At 37.6% G+C, this 16,048-nt stretch overlaps 1 protein-coding gene across 4 annotated transcripts in view; it reads left to right on the top strand.

Moving 5' to 3' along the window:
• DST (dystonin) overlaps positions 1–16,048 on the top strand; it is a 490,237-nt gene that overhangs the window by 212,403 nt on the left and 261,786 nt on the right. For all 4 annotated transcript variants that reach the window (XM_042939088.1, XM_042939087.1, XM_042939090.1 and 1 more), the window contains one exon: positions 15,429–15,490. In XM_042939088.1, coding sequence (XP_042795022.1) covers positions 15,429–15,490 — 62 coding nt within the window. The remainder of the gene's footprint in view (positions 1–15,428; positions 15,491–16,048) is intronic.

The raw sequence follows: 16,048 nt of genomic DNA, 5'->3' as shown, positions 1-16,048 counted from the left end.
AATAGGCAGTATATCACACTGATTTCCACTCCTTCCAGCTTCCACCCTCTTCTGATGACATTGCTCTTTCCAACTTGATGGGCATCTTATACACACACACACACATATATTTGTTCAGTATTTTGTTTTTTTTTTTCTTGGAATCTTTTTCATGTCACTATGTGCAAGGTTTCCATTATTAATATTCTGTAGGATGAGTAACATATAATGCATTCATCTACCCTTCTATTGCTTGACATTTAAATAGTTTCAGATATTTTGCTATAGTAAACATCCTGGTATGCTAATCATTTATAAGCACATATTGCTTTAAATTTCCAACAAGTGGACTTGTTGGTTCGGGAAGTTATATGCATTTTAATTTATAATGTATACTGACAAATTTTCATCAAAAAAGTTTTTGCCAGTACATACTTTAACCAATGTTGTTTGGGACTACCAGTTTCTCTGCATTAGTTATTATTATAAATTTATGCTGTTATGAAATCATTTGATTCACATGCATTTCCTAATTAGAAGGGTGGTTGAGCATTTCTCCATGTCTTTTTTTTAAGTTTTTTAATTTTTTAAGTAATCTCTACACCCATCATGGGGCTTGACCTCATGACCCCAAAGATCAAGAGTTGCACGCTCCACTAACTGCGCCGGCCAGGCGCCCCTCTCTGTGTTTTTATTTGCCATTTGCATTCCTTCTTTTTCAAATTGTATGTTCAAATCATTTGTAATTGGAAAGGGGCTGTCTTTTTTATTAATGATTAATAGAAATTATTCATATATTTTGGATATTCTTGGTGTATACTACATATGTAGCATATATTTTCTCTCAGTTATGCTTTCTTTTAAGCATCATTTATAGTGTCACTGTTATATCAGTACTTTGTCAAATTTGTCTGCCTTTAAAAAAATTTGTCTGCCTTTTAAAAAAAAAATGTTTAATGTTTATTTAATTTTGAAAGAGAGAGACCGAGCACGAGTGGGGGAGGAGCAGAGAGCTAGGGAGACAGAATCTGAAGCAGGGTCCAGGCTCTGAGCTGTCAGCACAGAGCGACTTGGGGCTCAAACTCACAAACTGCAAGATCATGATCTAAGCTGCAGTCAGACGCTTAACTGACTGAGCTTCTCAGTTGCCCCTTGTCTGCCTCTATGTGTTCATTTTTTCCCAGGGGTTTTGTAACTTGTTTTGTAACACTTTTCCTACTCAACTATTTTTAAAACACAATTTTCTGTATTTTCTTCTAATGGTTTCATTTGTTTAAATAATTTTCTCATTCTCAGGACACCTGGCTGCCTCAGTTGGTAGAGCATGTGATTCTTGATTTTGGGATTCTAAGTTCAAGCCCTCATTACTTAAAAATAAGATCTTTTTTATAGTCACCTGGGTGGCTCAGTTAGTTAAACATCTGACTTTCGCTCAGGTCCTGATCTCGGGGCTTGTGAGTTTGAGCCCCACATCGGGCTCTGTGCTGACAGCTCAGAGCCTGGAGCCTACTTAATATTCTGCCTCTGGCTCTCTCTGCTCCTCCCCACCCTTTCTCTGCTCATGTGCACACACACACACACTCTCTCTCTCTCTCTCAAATATAAATATTAAAAAAATCTTTTTAAAAATAAAATCATAAAACATTTTTTCTCATTTTAATTTCTAATATTGTATAATTTTTTCATATACTTCCAGATAGTATAACTCTTTGAGATGCGTTGTCAGTGCTTATCTTGAAATATCTCCTCTTTAAGCTATCTTCATTTTGTTGGCAGAAGGATTAAGGATTTTTGAAAATGTAAAGGACTTCTTTATGAAGATTGTAATTTAGATATTCCAATAACCCTTTTTTAAATGTTTTTAGTCATACTTACTAAGCAGCTCAGAAGCAGTAGACTAATTATGCTCTCATCAAGGAGGGACTGCAACAGAAAATAATGTCAATTTCATTTAGATTCAGATCTAAAAAATAATAGTTGTGAAAAACGAAAGCTGAGAAATCCATCAGCATTGGTAATTTAAATTTAAAGTAATATGAAAGTAATTAGAACAGAGGCAGAACAGTGCTTATTATTGGGAAATCAGGTATAGGCTTGAAGTTTATGAGATTTTGCAGTAGTGACTTAGCTAAGAACTTACAGGGAATAATATTGGTATGCTTTCACCCATGGAGTCCTCCACTGTTTTGTAAAGTGTGTGTGTGTGTTTTTTTTAAGATGAATAATTTCATGGCATGATTTTGGTGAAATTTTCCAAATAAGAATCTTGCTTTTTAACAAAACAGGGATGGGGGTAGATGTTGTGGCTAAGGTCAGAAATGTTAAGTATCTTCCTGTAGGTCTGTAGTCCTAAGTCTCTGGTCACACAGAACAGTGGGGGAAAGTTGGATTAGTAGTAGCTCTATACTCATATAAACCATAATGATATTTCTCTGGGAATATTTGGTAAGATTTTTCAACTAAAATGGGAATAGGGACTCCCTTCCTCTTACCATTTCACCTACAACCTCCAGTCAACAGCTGATATTGGCTAGGGCCACTGTAGGTGAGGGTCACATCAAGTGGGCAAGGGAGTTGTTAGGAGAATGAGGGGCAGAGCCCCTAGGTGATGATTGGGTGCAGGCTGTCTGATCACAGGGCCATAGGTGGGACTGGGTAGAGGGAGGGGTGGTGATGTGCATCAGGTCTGATCCATTTTTACCTAGTTCCCTGGTCATCAACTGTACATTATCATCAGTTTCAGGAGCTGGTCTTTCCACTGATTCCAACTATTTATTCCAGCCAGTTTTCCTTCTATCATGATGGAAATGTTAGAGCTTTTGCCTTGCTATTTTCACTGTATTATACTACAGAGCTATTTCTGGGCAGTGGTGGGGAAACTGACTAGACCCATCCCCTTATTCCTCCCTCCCCCAACTTTTTTACACATGACTCAACACTTCATCTTTTCTTTCTTTTTTTAAATAAAGATAGAACGTTTTGCAAAGTATTGTCCAATCTTCTTTTGAAATTCACATCTGAACCTTATTAATAAACAGAAACCTCATCCTTCCCCTAAATTCTGATGTGACTTCTTGTTAAAGCATTGTGATTAGCCTCCCTGTACTCTTGAGAATGACTTACCTGCAGAAGGCGAATTCCATCTTTTGTGTATCTTCACCACTGAGGAATTGTCCAAGGCTCATTTTTTACTTTTTGTTGTTAACTTATTAAGAAGCTAGCATTTTGTTTTGCAGGTATGAAATTATAATATTGAATGTGCTTTTGCAAATTGCATCCTCTTCCTACCCCTTGCCTTAGTAACTGTATGATCATGGGCAAGTTGTTGAACCTCTAAGCTTCTATTTCTTCCTTTGTAAGTAGGCATAATCTCAAAGAATTGTTGTGAGGATAATATGCAGTATATATATGTGTATTGTATGTATGTTGCTGAGAATAATACCTGGCAAATAGTAAGTGCTTCCACATTGCTACTATTAAAATCCTCTTTCAGTGAAATGGGTAGGCTCAGGTTATTCTATAGGGGAGACAGAGGCTCTAAGAAAACAAAGACAATTCAAAAGGGAGAGAAAGGAAGTGAAGAATACTAAGTAGATACTTTAAACTTTTCTGTAGAAATTGATATTTTTTCATTTATGATATATTGAGAATAAAGTTAAAGATCATATATGGATAATTTCAAAGCATATTGGCAACTGTTACATTTGCAGTTTCTTTTCCTGTGGCATGAGCAAATTTGCTAGCTGTCTTATTGCTGAAAATAACTAGTGATCTTTTTGTTATTGTTTGTTGTTTTCGAGTTAGGGTTTGTACAGTTTCTATTCACGTAGATCTGTTTGTTTAATGTTTCAGACAACATCAGAGTCTTGAAGATGCTTGGTTTGTTGCCTCTTTGAACGGGGGTTCTCATTCTTTTCTCTCTTTTTAAAATTTTATTTCTTTATTTATTTTAGTAATTTCTGCAGCCGATGTGGAGCTCGCACTCAGGACCAGCCAGGCACCCCAGGGGTTCTCACCTCTTGACATTTTTTCATTCATGCTCTGAAGTGAAGATCTCATAAATCTGAGGGGAGACCCCTTGTTTTTCTTGCATTATTAGACTAGGGGTTCTGTTGTTTGATAACATAGAAAAGAAGTGGGTTTTGGAATCAGATTTAAGATCCCACTTAGGCTGTGGAATCTTAGGCTGGTTTCTTAATCTCCCAAACCTTGGGGTGTGTGTGTGTGTGTGTGTGTGTGTGTGTGTGTGTGTGTGTGTGTGTATTTTTTAGGTTTATTTATTAGGGTGTCTGAGTGGCTCAATTGGTTGAGCGTCAGACTCTTGGTTTTGGCTCAGGTCATGATTTTGTGGTTTCATGGGTTCAAGCCCTGTGTTGGGCTCTGCATTGGCAGTGTGGAGCCTGCTTGGGATTCTCTCTCAACCCCTCTCTCTGCCCCTCCCCCACTTTTGCTGTCTCTGAAAATAAATAAATAAACTTAAGTTTAATAATAAAGTTAGGTTAAGTTTAATAAACTTAGGTTTATTTATTTGTTTTGAGAGAGAGAGAGAGAGAGAGAGAGAGAGAGAGAGCGCACAAGTGGAGGAGGGGCAGAGAGAGAGGGAGAGAGAGAATCCTAAGCAGGCTCCGCACTGTCAGTGAAGAGCCCAATACGGGGCTTGAACACACACTGTGAGATCATGACCTGAGACAAAGCTGGACACCCAACCAACTGAGCTACCCAGGCGCCCCAGTTTTTCTGTCTTTAAAATGAAGAGGTACCATCCAGCTCAAAGAATTGTGATTGAAGTGAAAATATTTGTGAAATGTACACAAATTCTTGCTGTTGGAATCTCCCCTGAAGGATATGTATCTAGCATATAAAGTTGAGCTTTCTAAATCACCTTCATAGCATGGATATCAGGGATGAGTTAATAAACAAGTTAGGCTGGGTGTTGTCTGTTATTCCAGGGGAATTCTGCCTGGGGTGTTAGAGAATGTGATGAGCTAGTTCAGCAGTGAAATGTAACATCCTATTGGTTTGCCTTATTGAAAAAAACTTAGGAAATCAAAACTCTGTTTTTAAATTAAGGGACTTCATGTGAACAGCTTAAAATTAAAAGGAAAAATAGATAATTAAGCTTTTTAAAAAATAATAGTTGTATATATTCTGTACAAAATAGTGCAGGAGGCTGGCTTTGCTCATGTTTGTTTAAAAGGGGGAGTTGACTAGTTTTCAGCTTGCAAGTGGGAGTGTCTAGTCAGTGTTTTTCTTTGTACATAGAAAGTTAACAGGACTCTGACACATCGGAGTTTGTACGAAAAGCTTAGGGAACTGTTGGACACATTTCTCGCAGAATGATGGGGCAGCTCATGAAAAATGATCAAGACTGGAACGCCAAGCTGGTGGGGCTGATGTGCTGTATGGGTTAGTAGTCTCACCTGTAATACCACTTTCATGTTTGCAGAACTGAGAAAGGAAAGTTGCATTCCCTATGTTAGTTTCTGTGGCGGGAGTTTAGCAGACTGTGGGGCACCCTTCAGAAATCTGGCCAGGCTCACATAACCACTTCCGAGGCTCCCTGGAGAGATTTTTCACCATATTGTTGTCATAGGATATGTGTTTAAATAATATTAGTATTTACTTTACATGTGATACTAAGTGGATTTAATTTTGATTGGATTTTACTGAAAACCAGGCAACGTAGTTTGTAATAATAATCAGTGCTCTTTTTGCACGTTTCTTTGTTTTTCCAAATTCTCTTATTCTTCGTGTTCTGTGTCATTACATATTTTCAGCCAGGTTGTACTTTTTTAATGTGATTGTAGATGTATATTTTTACTTAGTACTTACTCTATAAATGAAATAGTTTTCCAGTAGAGGAATATTATAAAAATTCATTCAGAAAAATAACTGGATAGTCTGTAAAACCAGTAAAATCAGTTAAAATCTCAGGAATGGTTTTCCTTTTTTGTTGTCATAGTAACATTGCCCTAAATATAAATCTCAAAGCTAGACATCCCTTACTGAAGTGAAATAAAGAAGCATTATGAGACTTGTAATTGGAAAATTAGATGCTGTAATCTGGAATACACCCTTTTGAAATAACTCCCTTTTGAAATAATGCCTATGGAAAGGGGCACATCACATTCTCCCCAGACTTAAATTATTCTCTGATTGTAAGTTGCTTTCCTGAGGAAAGTTGAGGCCCTTAAAGTTGACATTACCTCTTTCCTCATTATTGTAGCACTGTGGGAGGCTTCTAGCATTTAAAAGAACTTGATATACTTGAATGGGAGTCATCTAGGTTTATTAGGGTTTGAAAAAAAAGATTTAGGTTACTGGTAGAAAACAGTATCAGAACCTACAAATTGTGTGTGTTACTTAACTTAAATCTTCTCCTCTTATGCATGTACTTTAGTTGTGAGTCATAATCCCCAGGTATTACCTCAGCATTACTTGCCAGATATTTAGCTCCCATCTTACATTTTCAGCGGTGTTTTTGAGTTCCTAGCAAAAACCACCACAACCAAACCTGAGCAGTCAAAATAGCCTTTTTAGAGTTATGTATTATTTAAGTGAATCTCTTGTCTGTACTGGGAGGTAAATTGTTTGATTAAATCACCATTCTTGATCATGTAGATAAGAAATTAATCAACATGCGATTAGTTTTTAGAACATGTTCTACTTCTTCACGTTCCTTAAAATATAGGACCATTTTTTATTAATTTAGAAAATAAGAAATATATTTTATTAACCATTATGTGCCAAGAGGAGAAGAGTTATATAATGTGCATAATGTGTTAAATTTAATGATAGAGAGTAAATGTGTTAGAGTTTGTGTTATAACATGACGATTCAATAAATTAATAAAATTTTGGAGTAGAGTTACAGAAATGCCTTAATCCCATATTCTGTAACGTGATATGGAAGCTGTCTATTCTTCAATGATGAAGATTTTTAATTAATAATTCATGTTAATGTTTTTCTTGATTTAACATTAGGGTCCTAGATTATTAATTGGATAGGAATAATGTGGATATTGCTAAGAAGTGATTTTTCTTTTTCCCATACTCTGTTTTCTTTTTGCTGGAGGCTTGGAAAAGCACTGCCGAAAAGGTGATATGAGTGCTAGACTTTGGTGCAGGGGTTCTGTTGTTTTCATTCACTTGTCCAAAGTTCACCGGCATAGCAGGGCTAGATTCCTCAGCACCCAGTCTGTGACTGAGTTGTGTTCAGCACTTCCATTTGAAACTTGACAGTATGTTGGGATAGTGGAAGCAACTCTGAAGGGAATCATAACACGTGGGTTTTAACACATAGCTGGCTTCTGTCTTGCTAATCTACTTGTCCTCCTTCAAGCTCCATTTGATTGCCCTGGGCAGGGTTGGTCTTTCTCTCAGCTGTGCTTGCTTACATGGTGAGTGCCACATCATTTGCTCATTTAGTATGTTCATCACATTGCCTTCATGCCAGGTGCCTTATCTAGATGATGTCCTCCAGAGAGTAAGGGCCAGTGCTCTGTCAGCATGGTGGTCCAAGTACCACTATGACACTGGGCTCATCATATGGCCCGATAGATGTTGGAATGAATGAGTAAATGAAAGATATACAGAATCTACATTTTAATCGTAAGTAGGACTAATGGGTTGCTTCTTTTTCTTTGGTCTTGCCTTATGTACTAGTAATTTAGGTTCATTCTGAACTCTTTAGTAATGGCAAGGTTGAAAGACATTTAAAACACCATTATGCTTCATTTGCTTATTGTATGCAAGGATTTATGTATGTAAATAATTTCATATTATCTTGAACTCAATTGTGCTTTTTGAAACATAATTCCCATTATGGGCATATTTATTTGTTAAGTGCATAAAAACATTTTGGCGTCTACTGTGGGGTAGGCAAAGGTGAGTGAGGTATTGATGATACCCCAAAAGGGCCAACGGAAGAATTAATACGTATTTTGTGAATGATTATGTTGGTTAACAATTATTGATAGCATTGGTCATAAGGAGAGTCATACCTAGAGATTTTACATTGAGAATTAGTGTTTTCATTTTCTCTGAATAAATATCCAGAAGTGGAATAGCTAGATCATGGGGTAGTTCTATTTTTAATTTTTTTTGAGGTATCTCCATACTGTTTTCCATAATGGCTGTACCAATTTATATTCCCACCAGCAGAGCATGAGAGTTCCCTTTTCTTCACATTCCCTCCCACACTTGTTATTTCTTGTCTTTTTGGTAACAGCCATTTTAAATAGGTGTGCAGTGATATCTTATTGTGGTTTTGATTTGCATTTCTCAGACAATTTGTGATGTTGAATGTCTTTTCATTTGCTTTTGGTTATCTGTGAATTCTACCAAACATTCAAAGATTTAATAGCTATTCTCAAATTATTTCTAAAAATTGAAGGGGAGGGAACATTTCCCAAACTCATTTTATAAGGCCAGCATTACATGGATACCAAAATGGAAATTAGGATACCACAAAAAAGAAAATTACAGGCCAATATCACTGATGAACTTAGATGCAAAATTGCTCAACAAAATATTAACAAACCGAATTCAACAATACATTAAAAGGATCATACATCATAATCAAGTGGGATTTATTCTGAGGATGCAAAGATAGTTCAACATTTGCAAATCAGTCAAAATGAGGGGTGTAAGGATGGCTCGGTTGAGTGTATGACTCTTGATTTCAGCTCAGGTCATGATCCTAGGGTCACGAGATCGAGCCCTGTGTTGGGCTCCATGCTGAGCGTAAAGACTGCTTAAGATTCTCTCTCTCCCTTTCCCTCTACCTATCCCCCAACTCTCTCTGTCTCCAAAAAAAATCAAAATGGTACACCACATTAATAAAATGAAGGATAAAAATTATATTATCTCAATATTTGAGAAAAAGCATTTGACAGTTTTCAGCATCCATTATGATAAAAAGTAAAGTGGGTATAAAGGGAACATACCACAATATGATAAAGGCCACATATGCCAAACCCACAGCTAACATACTCAACAGTGAAAGCTGTATGGTCTTGGACTTTTGTTTGTTGGGACTGTTTCTGGTTACTGATTCAGTCATCTTATTGATAATTTTTCTATTCAGATTTTCTATTTCTTTATGATTCGTTCTTGGAAAATTGTATGTTTTTTGGGAATTTATCCATTCTAGGTTTAATTTGTTGGTATATAATTTGTTCATAGTAATCTCTTAATGATTCTTTGTATTTTCTTTGGTATCAGTTACAACTTCTCTTTCATTTCTAATTTTATTTATTTGAACTCTCTTTTTTTCTGGGTAAGTCTAGGTAAAGTTTGTCAACTTTATCTTTTTAAGGAGCCAGCTCTTAATTTCATTGATCATTTTTATTGTTTTTTTGTTTTTGTTTTTTTTTTAGTCTCTATTTTATGTATAGATGATCCCTGACATATTATGGTTCAATTTAGAATTTTTCAACTTTACTATAGTGTGAAAGTGATATGCATTCAGTAGGAACCATACTTTGAATTTTGGTCTTTTTCTTTAAAAAAAAATCTTTTTTTTTAATGTTTATCTTTGAGAGAGAGAGAGAGAGAGAGAGAGAGAATATGAATGGGAGAGGAGCAGAGAGAGAGGGAGACACAGAATCTGAGGCAGGCTCCAGGCTCTGAGCTGTCAGCACAGAGTCCAACGCGGGGCTTGAACGCATGAACCGCAGGATCATGACCAGAGCTGAAGTCAGACCCTCAACTGACTGAGTCACTCTCTCAGTTTGGTCTTTTTCTGAGGTTGTGATAGGTGGTGCAATACTCTCTCATGATGCTGGGCAGTGTCAGTTGCAGCTCTCAATCAGGCATGTGATCGCAAAGGTAAACGACTGATATACTTAAAACCATTATGTTTCTTGTTTCAGTACAGTATTCAATAAATTACATGATGAATTGGCACTTACTATAAAATAGGCTTTGTGTTAGTTGATTTTGCCCAACAGTAGGCTAAGAAGTGTTCTGAGCATGTTTAAGGTAGGCTAAGCTAAGCTAAGCTTGGTGTTACATAGGTTTTGGCATAATATATACATAATCAACCTATGATATTTTCAATTTCTGATGGGGTTATCAGGATATAACCCCATTATAAGTTGAGGAAGTATTTTCCACTCTGATCTTTATTATTTTCTGCCTTCTAACTTTGGGCTTTGTTTGCTTTTAGTTTTTGGTTCCTTTAGGTGTAAAGTTAGATTATTTGAACTTTTCATTGTTTCTTGAGACAGGCCTATATTTCTGTGAACTTCCCTCTTAGAACTGCTTTTGCTATGGGGCGCCTGGGTGGCTCTGTCGGTTGAGTGTCTGACTTTGGCTCAGGTCATGATCTCGCGGTCTGTGAGTTCGAGCACCATGTCAAGCTCTGTGCTCACAGGCCTGGAGCCTGCTTCAGATTCTGTGTCTCCCTCTCTCTCTGCGCCTCCCCTGCTCATGCTCTTTCTCTGTCTCAAAAATAAATAAAAAAAAAAAAACATTAAAAAAAAACTGCTTTTGCTGTATCCCACACATTTTGGAATCTTGTATTTCCATTTTCTTTTGTCTCAAGGTATTTTTTGTTACCCCTTTGATTTATTTTTTAATTGACCTATTGGTTGGTAGCATGTTGTTTAAGCTCCATGTACTTATGGTTTTTCCACTTTTGTTCTTGTAATTAATTGCTAGTTTCATACCATTGTGGTCAAAGAAGATGCTTGACATGATTTTAATCTTAAGTTTATTGAGACTTGTTTTTTGGTCTAATATTTGATCTATCCTGGAGAATGTTCCATGTGTACTTCAGAAGAATGTGTATTCTGCTGCTTTTGGATAGAATATTCTGTATATATGTATTACATCTATCTGGTCTGCTGTATCAATTAAGGCCAGTGTTTTCTTATTAATTTTCTGTCTGGATGATCCATCCATTGATATTAGTGGGGGTGTTAAAGTCCCATACTACTACTGTCTTGGTTTCAATTTCTCCCTTTAGGTCTTGTTAATATTTGCTTTATATATTTAGATGCTTTTATGTTGGGTGCATAAATATTTTAAGTTTTACATCCTTTTGTCGGATGGACCTTTTATCATTATGTAATGTCCTTCTTTGTCTCTTATACAGTCTTTGTTTTAAAGTCTAGTTTATCTGATGTAAGTATAGCCATAGCAGCTTTTTTTGTTTCTATTTGGATAGAGTATGTTTTCCATACCTTCACTTTCAGTTTGTGTGTGTCCTTAGATCTGAAGTGAGTCTCTTGTATGCAATGTATAGATAAGTCTTGTTTTTTAAATCCATTCAGCCACTCTGTGTCTTTTGATTGGAGAATTTAGCCCATTTACATTTAAATCTATAATTGATAGGTATATACTTCCTGTCATTTTGTTCATTGTTTTCTGGCTATTTTCATAGTTCCGCTGTATTCCTTTCATCTTTTGCTTTCTTACCTTGTAATTTGATGACTTTTGTTTAGTGTTATGTTTAGTTTCCTTTGTCATTATCTTTTGTGTATCCACTCTAGGTTTTTGCTTTGTGGTTACCATGAGGTTCAGCTATTTCATTCTTATATATAACAGTCTTATCAATTTTACGTTGATAGTAAAATTTGAGGACATTCTCAAAATTGTACCTTTTTACTTTCCCCCCACCCTCATGTTTTGTGTTCTTGATGCCATATTTTACATATTTTGTCCCTTAACTTGCTATTGTAGTTATTGTTAATTTTACTACTTTTATCTTTTAACCTTCATACTAGATATATGAGTGGTAAATCCACTACCTTTATTATATATTTGCTTTCTCAGTGCAATTTTTACTTTCATATGTTTTCTTCTTGCTATTTAGTGCCTTTTCAGCTTGAAGAAGTTTCTTGGAAGGACAGTTCAGTGGTGATGAATACCTTTAGCCTTTGACTCTCTAGAAAACTCTTTGTCTCTTTGAATTCTGAATGATAAACTTGCTGGGTAGAGTATTCTTGGTTGGAAGTTTTTTCTTTTTTCCTTTCTTTTGAATATATCATGCCACTCCCTTCTGGCCCACAATGTTTCTGCTGAAAAATCAGCTTATAGTCTTACGGGATTTCCTTGTATGTAGCAAGTTGTCTTTATCTTGCTGCTTTGAAGATTCTATCTTTTTCTTTAACTTTTGACATTTTAATTATAATGTCTCTTGGTGTGGGTTTCTTTGGATTCATCTTGTTTGGGATTTTTCTGTACTTCCTCGACCTGGATGTCTCCTTCCTTCCTTAGGTTAGGGAAATTTTCAGCCATTATTTCTTCAAAAAAGTCTTTTGCCCTTTTCTCTCTTTCTTTCTCTCTCTCCTCCTTCTGGGATTCCTATAATGTAAATGTTTCTGCTTGATGTTGTTTTGTAGGTCCCTTAAACTGTCTCCCCTTTAAAAATTATTTTTTTTTTCTTTTTTGCTTTTGTGTTTGGATGAGTTCCACTGCCCTGTTTTCCAGGTCACTGATCTCTTCTTCTGCTTCATCTAATTTGCTTTTGAACCCCTCTGATGTGTTTTTTAGTTCAGTTGTTCTATTCATCAACTCTATAACTTCTATTTGGTATATTCTTATATATATATGTTTTTATCTTTGTTGAAGTTCATCTGTTCTTCTCTCAAGTTCTGTATCTTAATGACCATTACTCAGACTTTTATCAGGTAAGTTACTTATCTCCATTTCATTAAGGTTTTTTCCTGGGGTCTTATCTTGTTCTTTTGCTTGGGAGATATTTCTCAGTTCCCTCATTTTGCTTGTCTCTCTGTGTTCATTTCTGTGTATCAGACAAATCACCTACCTCTCCCAGTCTTGAAGGAGTGGTTTTGTATAAGCAATGAACTTTATCATTCAACCTTGCCCTACCTCTTGGTTGTCTCTCAAACCTTTGTGATTATTCAAGCAGCCTACTTTATTCTTGACAGGTCTCAGTTGTTGAGATTGTGCGAATTCCTCTCAGTGTTTCAAAGGGAGTAATCTCAGCCAGCATTTATTTTCCAGCTCATTGGAAACCAGACCCTGAGGCAGGTCTGGCATACCTTTTAAAGTATGCAAATATATACAGTCCTGTGGGACCACAGTCATAACTTCTGCTGGGCTTGCAGACCACATGATTTAGAGATGTCCTTTTGGCAACAGTTGCAAAACTCAGGGCTCCAGATAAGTGTATAAGCTCCTGTCTGGGAGGTACCTGTGAGCTGTAGCAAGGCAGAGGGAGAGTGCAGAGATGCGTCTTCCAGACTATATTGTCTGAGAACTCCTCTGTGGTTTACAGCCGTATGGTAAACCTGAAGCCTGCCCCTCTGGCTAATGCTCCAAGAACAGTAAATAGGCATTTTTCACAGGAAGACTGGGGGCGTGTTTCTGTCTAATATTTGTGCTTTGCCCTGGGGGTGGTAGCTTGCCAGAAACTATCTCTTCTGTTGTTTTAGTTTCATGGAGCCCAGCAATGCAGTCCACACTGGCCACCAGAGACAAGTGCTTAAGGGGTCACTCCTGTGTGCACTGTGTGTGCCCACTGGCTTTGGCCGAGTCAAAGGGGAGCCTAGGGCTGGGGCTAGCCCACAACCTTCAGCAGTGCTTTGGGGGAGCCTGGGGTGGTATAAGTCTGTCTGCCGGCTGAAGTGGAGCTGGGCCACAAGGCACTTGGCTGCCTCAGTTGGAAGAGTGACTCTTGATCTCAGAGTTGTGGTTTTGAGCCTCATGTTGGATGTAGAGATTACTAAAAAAAAAAACAACTTAAGTAGCTGAAGTGGGGCTGTAGTGGGGGGAGGATGGTGAGGGGGGCACAGAGAAGTTGTGTGGGGGTTGGGCAAGCCCAGTAGGATGAGCAAGATGAGGGAGCCCAAAAATGGTGCCTGCCAATACTGGTGCTAGCAAACTGGTGTGAGAGTAAAAAAATGACAGTACCTCCATATCCAGAGAAATTTTCAGTATGCCCCTGCACCTCCAGCAGAAGCTTTAAGATGAGCTAATGAATCTTCTCATGTGGTCTAGGTGCATTTTTAAATTGCTGCTTTTGTGCTGAGTGACTGGGTGAGTGAGTCCTTTAAGGGTAGACTTTCTCTGTTTCCCACAGCCTTTTGGGTCTCTTGGATATAAGCCCTGTTATTTTTTAAAGCCGTATGTTTTGGGGGCACATTTCTCTGGTGCAGGTTCCAAAGGTTGTGATGTCTGATGTGGGACACAGATATTTTGCCAGTCAGAGAGATGCTCCATATTTGTGAGATCTCTGCTGGTTGTGGGTCATTGCACCAGTGAAACCATGTCTCTGCCTCTCCTACCTGTCTCAGTGTGGTTCTTTTGTCTTTTGTTGTAGAGGAGATGTTCAGCTAGTTTTCAGGTCCCTTTAAGAGGGAATTCATCCACATGTGGCTGTAGATTTGGTGTGTCAGTAAGAGAAGGTGAATTTAGGATGTTGCTACACAGCTATCTGAATCCAATCCCCTTAACAATGTCCATAAATACTTTTAATAAATAGAACAAATTTTTCAAAGGCACTTCTGTTCCATTAAAATAGTTTAAGGACACTCAGGGATGAAGAATGAGGAGGAAGAGAGTGAGACATAGCCTACCCCTAGGGAAAGAATAGAGAGCTTCAAACTGTGGCAGAGAAGGAGAGAAGACCACCAAGGAAGAAGAAAGTACTATCCCAGATGCATAAAGGAGGAAGAATGGAAACAAATATGTAGGGAATTGCTGCCTAGAACCAGGAAGGAAGAAGGTAGTGTAGTTTTGAATGTCAGTTCTGGGTGTTGGAAGATTGTGGTTCTCTTTTGAAATAATTATTGAAGAACCACAATATTCGAGTGCTCTTTCTCTTTAAATCACAAGAAGCCATCCCTCACCCTTCTGTGTACCATGTCTGTGTTAACCAGGGTGTATCATACTGAGGATCTAGTTGGGGTATTCTTTTTTACCAAACAATTCAAAACTGGGAGTCTAGGAGAAAAGCAGTGTGGTTAGTCATTAAACCAGAGTTTATTTCAGCCAACGGACCTGAATGTAATTATCACAGTTTTAAATATTTTGTTGAATATTCATGGTTTAACCTCTCTTAAATCTTGTTTTCCTCTTTTGTGAGATGGGAATGACACTACCTACTCCTCCCTCTTTTAGTTGGAAGACCAGATGGGATGTAATATGTGGTCAAGTGCTTTGTGAAGTTCAATGCAAGGGCTCACCTGAAGGTAGTAAGGTTTTTGTCACACAACTTCCTGGTTGTGGTAGTTGTGATGGAGTATATGCAACAGAATGCGCAGAGGGGTTTGTTTAATGGAGTAGCACTGGCAAATACAACACTGGGCAGAGACCAGTCTGACAGATGGATCTCTAACCTTCTTACAGATAGCTGTAAGTTGCCAAAATTCAACGGGAAAATTCAAATGTACTAACCGGTATTTTTTGAATACCTTTCATAATCACAGTTGAAGTCATAGTTTTTACCAACCTCATATCTTTTTTTCCCCCTTCCAGATGAACGGGACAAAGTTCAAAAGAAAACGTTTACAAAATGGATAAATCAGCATCTCATGAAGGTCAGTTTTATTATTTTCACATCTTGGAATTGTTTTGCTTACTTTAATTTATTGTGCAGTAATGTATAACTCTGAAGCAATGCTTTTTTTTTTTAAAAAAATTTTTTTTAATGTTTATTTTTCTTTGAGAGAGAGAGTGACACAGTGCAAGTGGGGGAGGGGCACAGAGAGAAGGAGACACAGAATCGGAAGCAGACTCCAGGCTCTGAGCTGTCAGCACAGAGCCTGATGCAGGGCTCAAACTCACAAACTGTGAGATCATGACCTGAGGCGAACTTAGATGCTTAACTGACTGCGCCACCCAGGCACCCCTAGCTTTTCTTTTTTTAAATTTTTTAAAATGTTTATTTATTTTTGAGAGAGAGAGACAGACAGACAGACAGAGTGTGGGCGGGGGAGGAGCAGAGATAGAGGGAGACACAGAATCCGAAGCAGACTCCAGGCTCTGAGCTATAAGCACAGAGGTTCGAACTCACGAATACAAGATCATGACCTGAGCCAAAGTTGGAGGCTTAACCACCTGAGCCACACAGATGCCCCTGAAGCATAGCATTTCAA

Source organism: Panthera leo, chromosome B2 (genome assembly GCF_018350215.1).
Source record: "Panthera leo isolate Ple1 chromosome B2, P.leo_Ple1_pat1.1, whole genome shotgun sequence".
In the NCBI taxonomy this organism is placed as follows: Eukaryota; Metazoa; Chordata; class Mammalia; order Carnivora; family Felidae; genus Panthera; species Panthera leo.
Note: the sequence above shows the minus strand (reverse complement) of the source record. Positions and strands in the feature narration are given on the sequence as shown.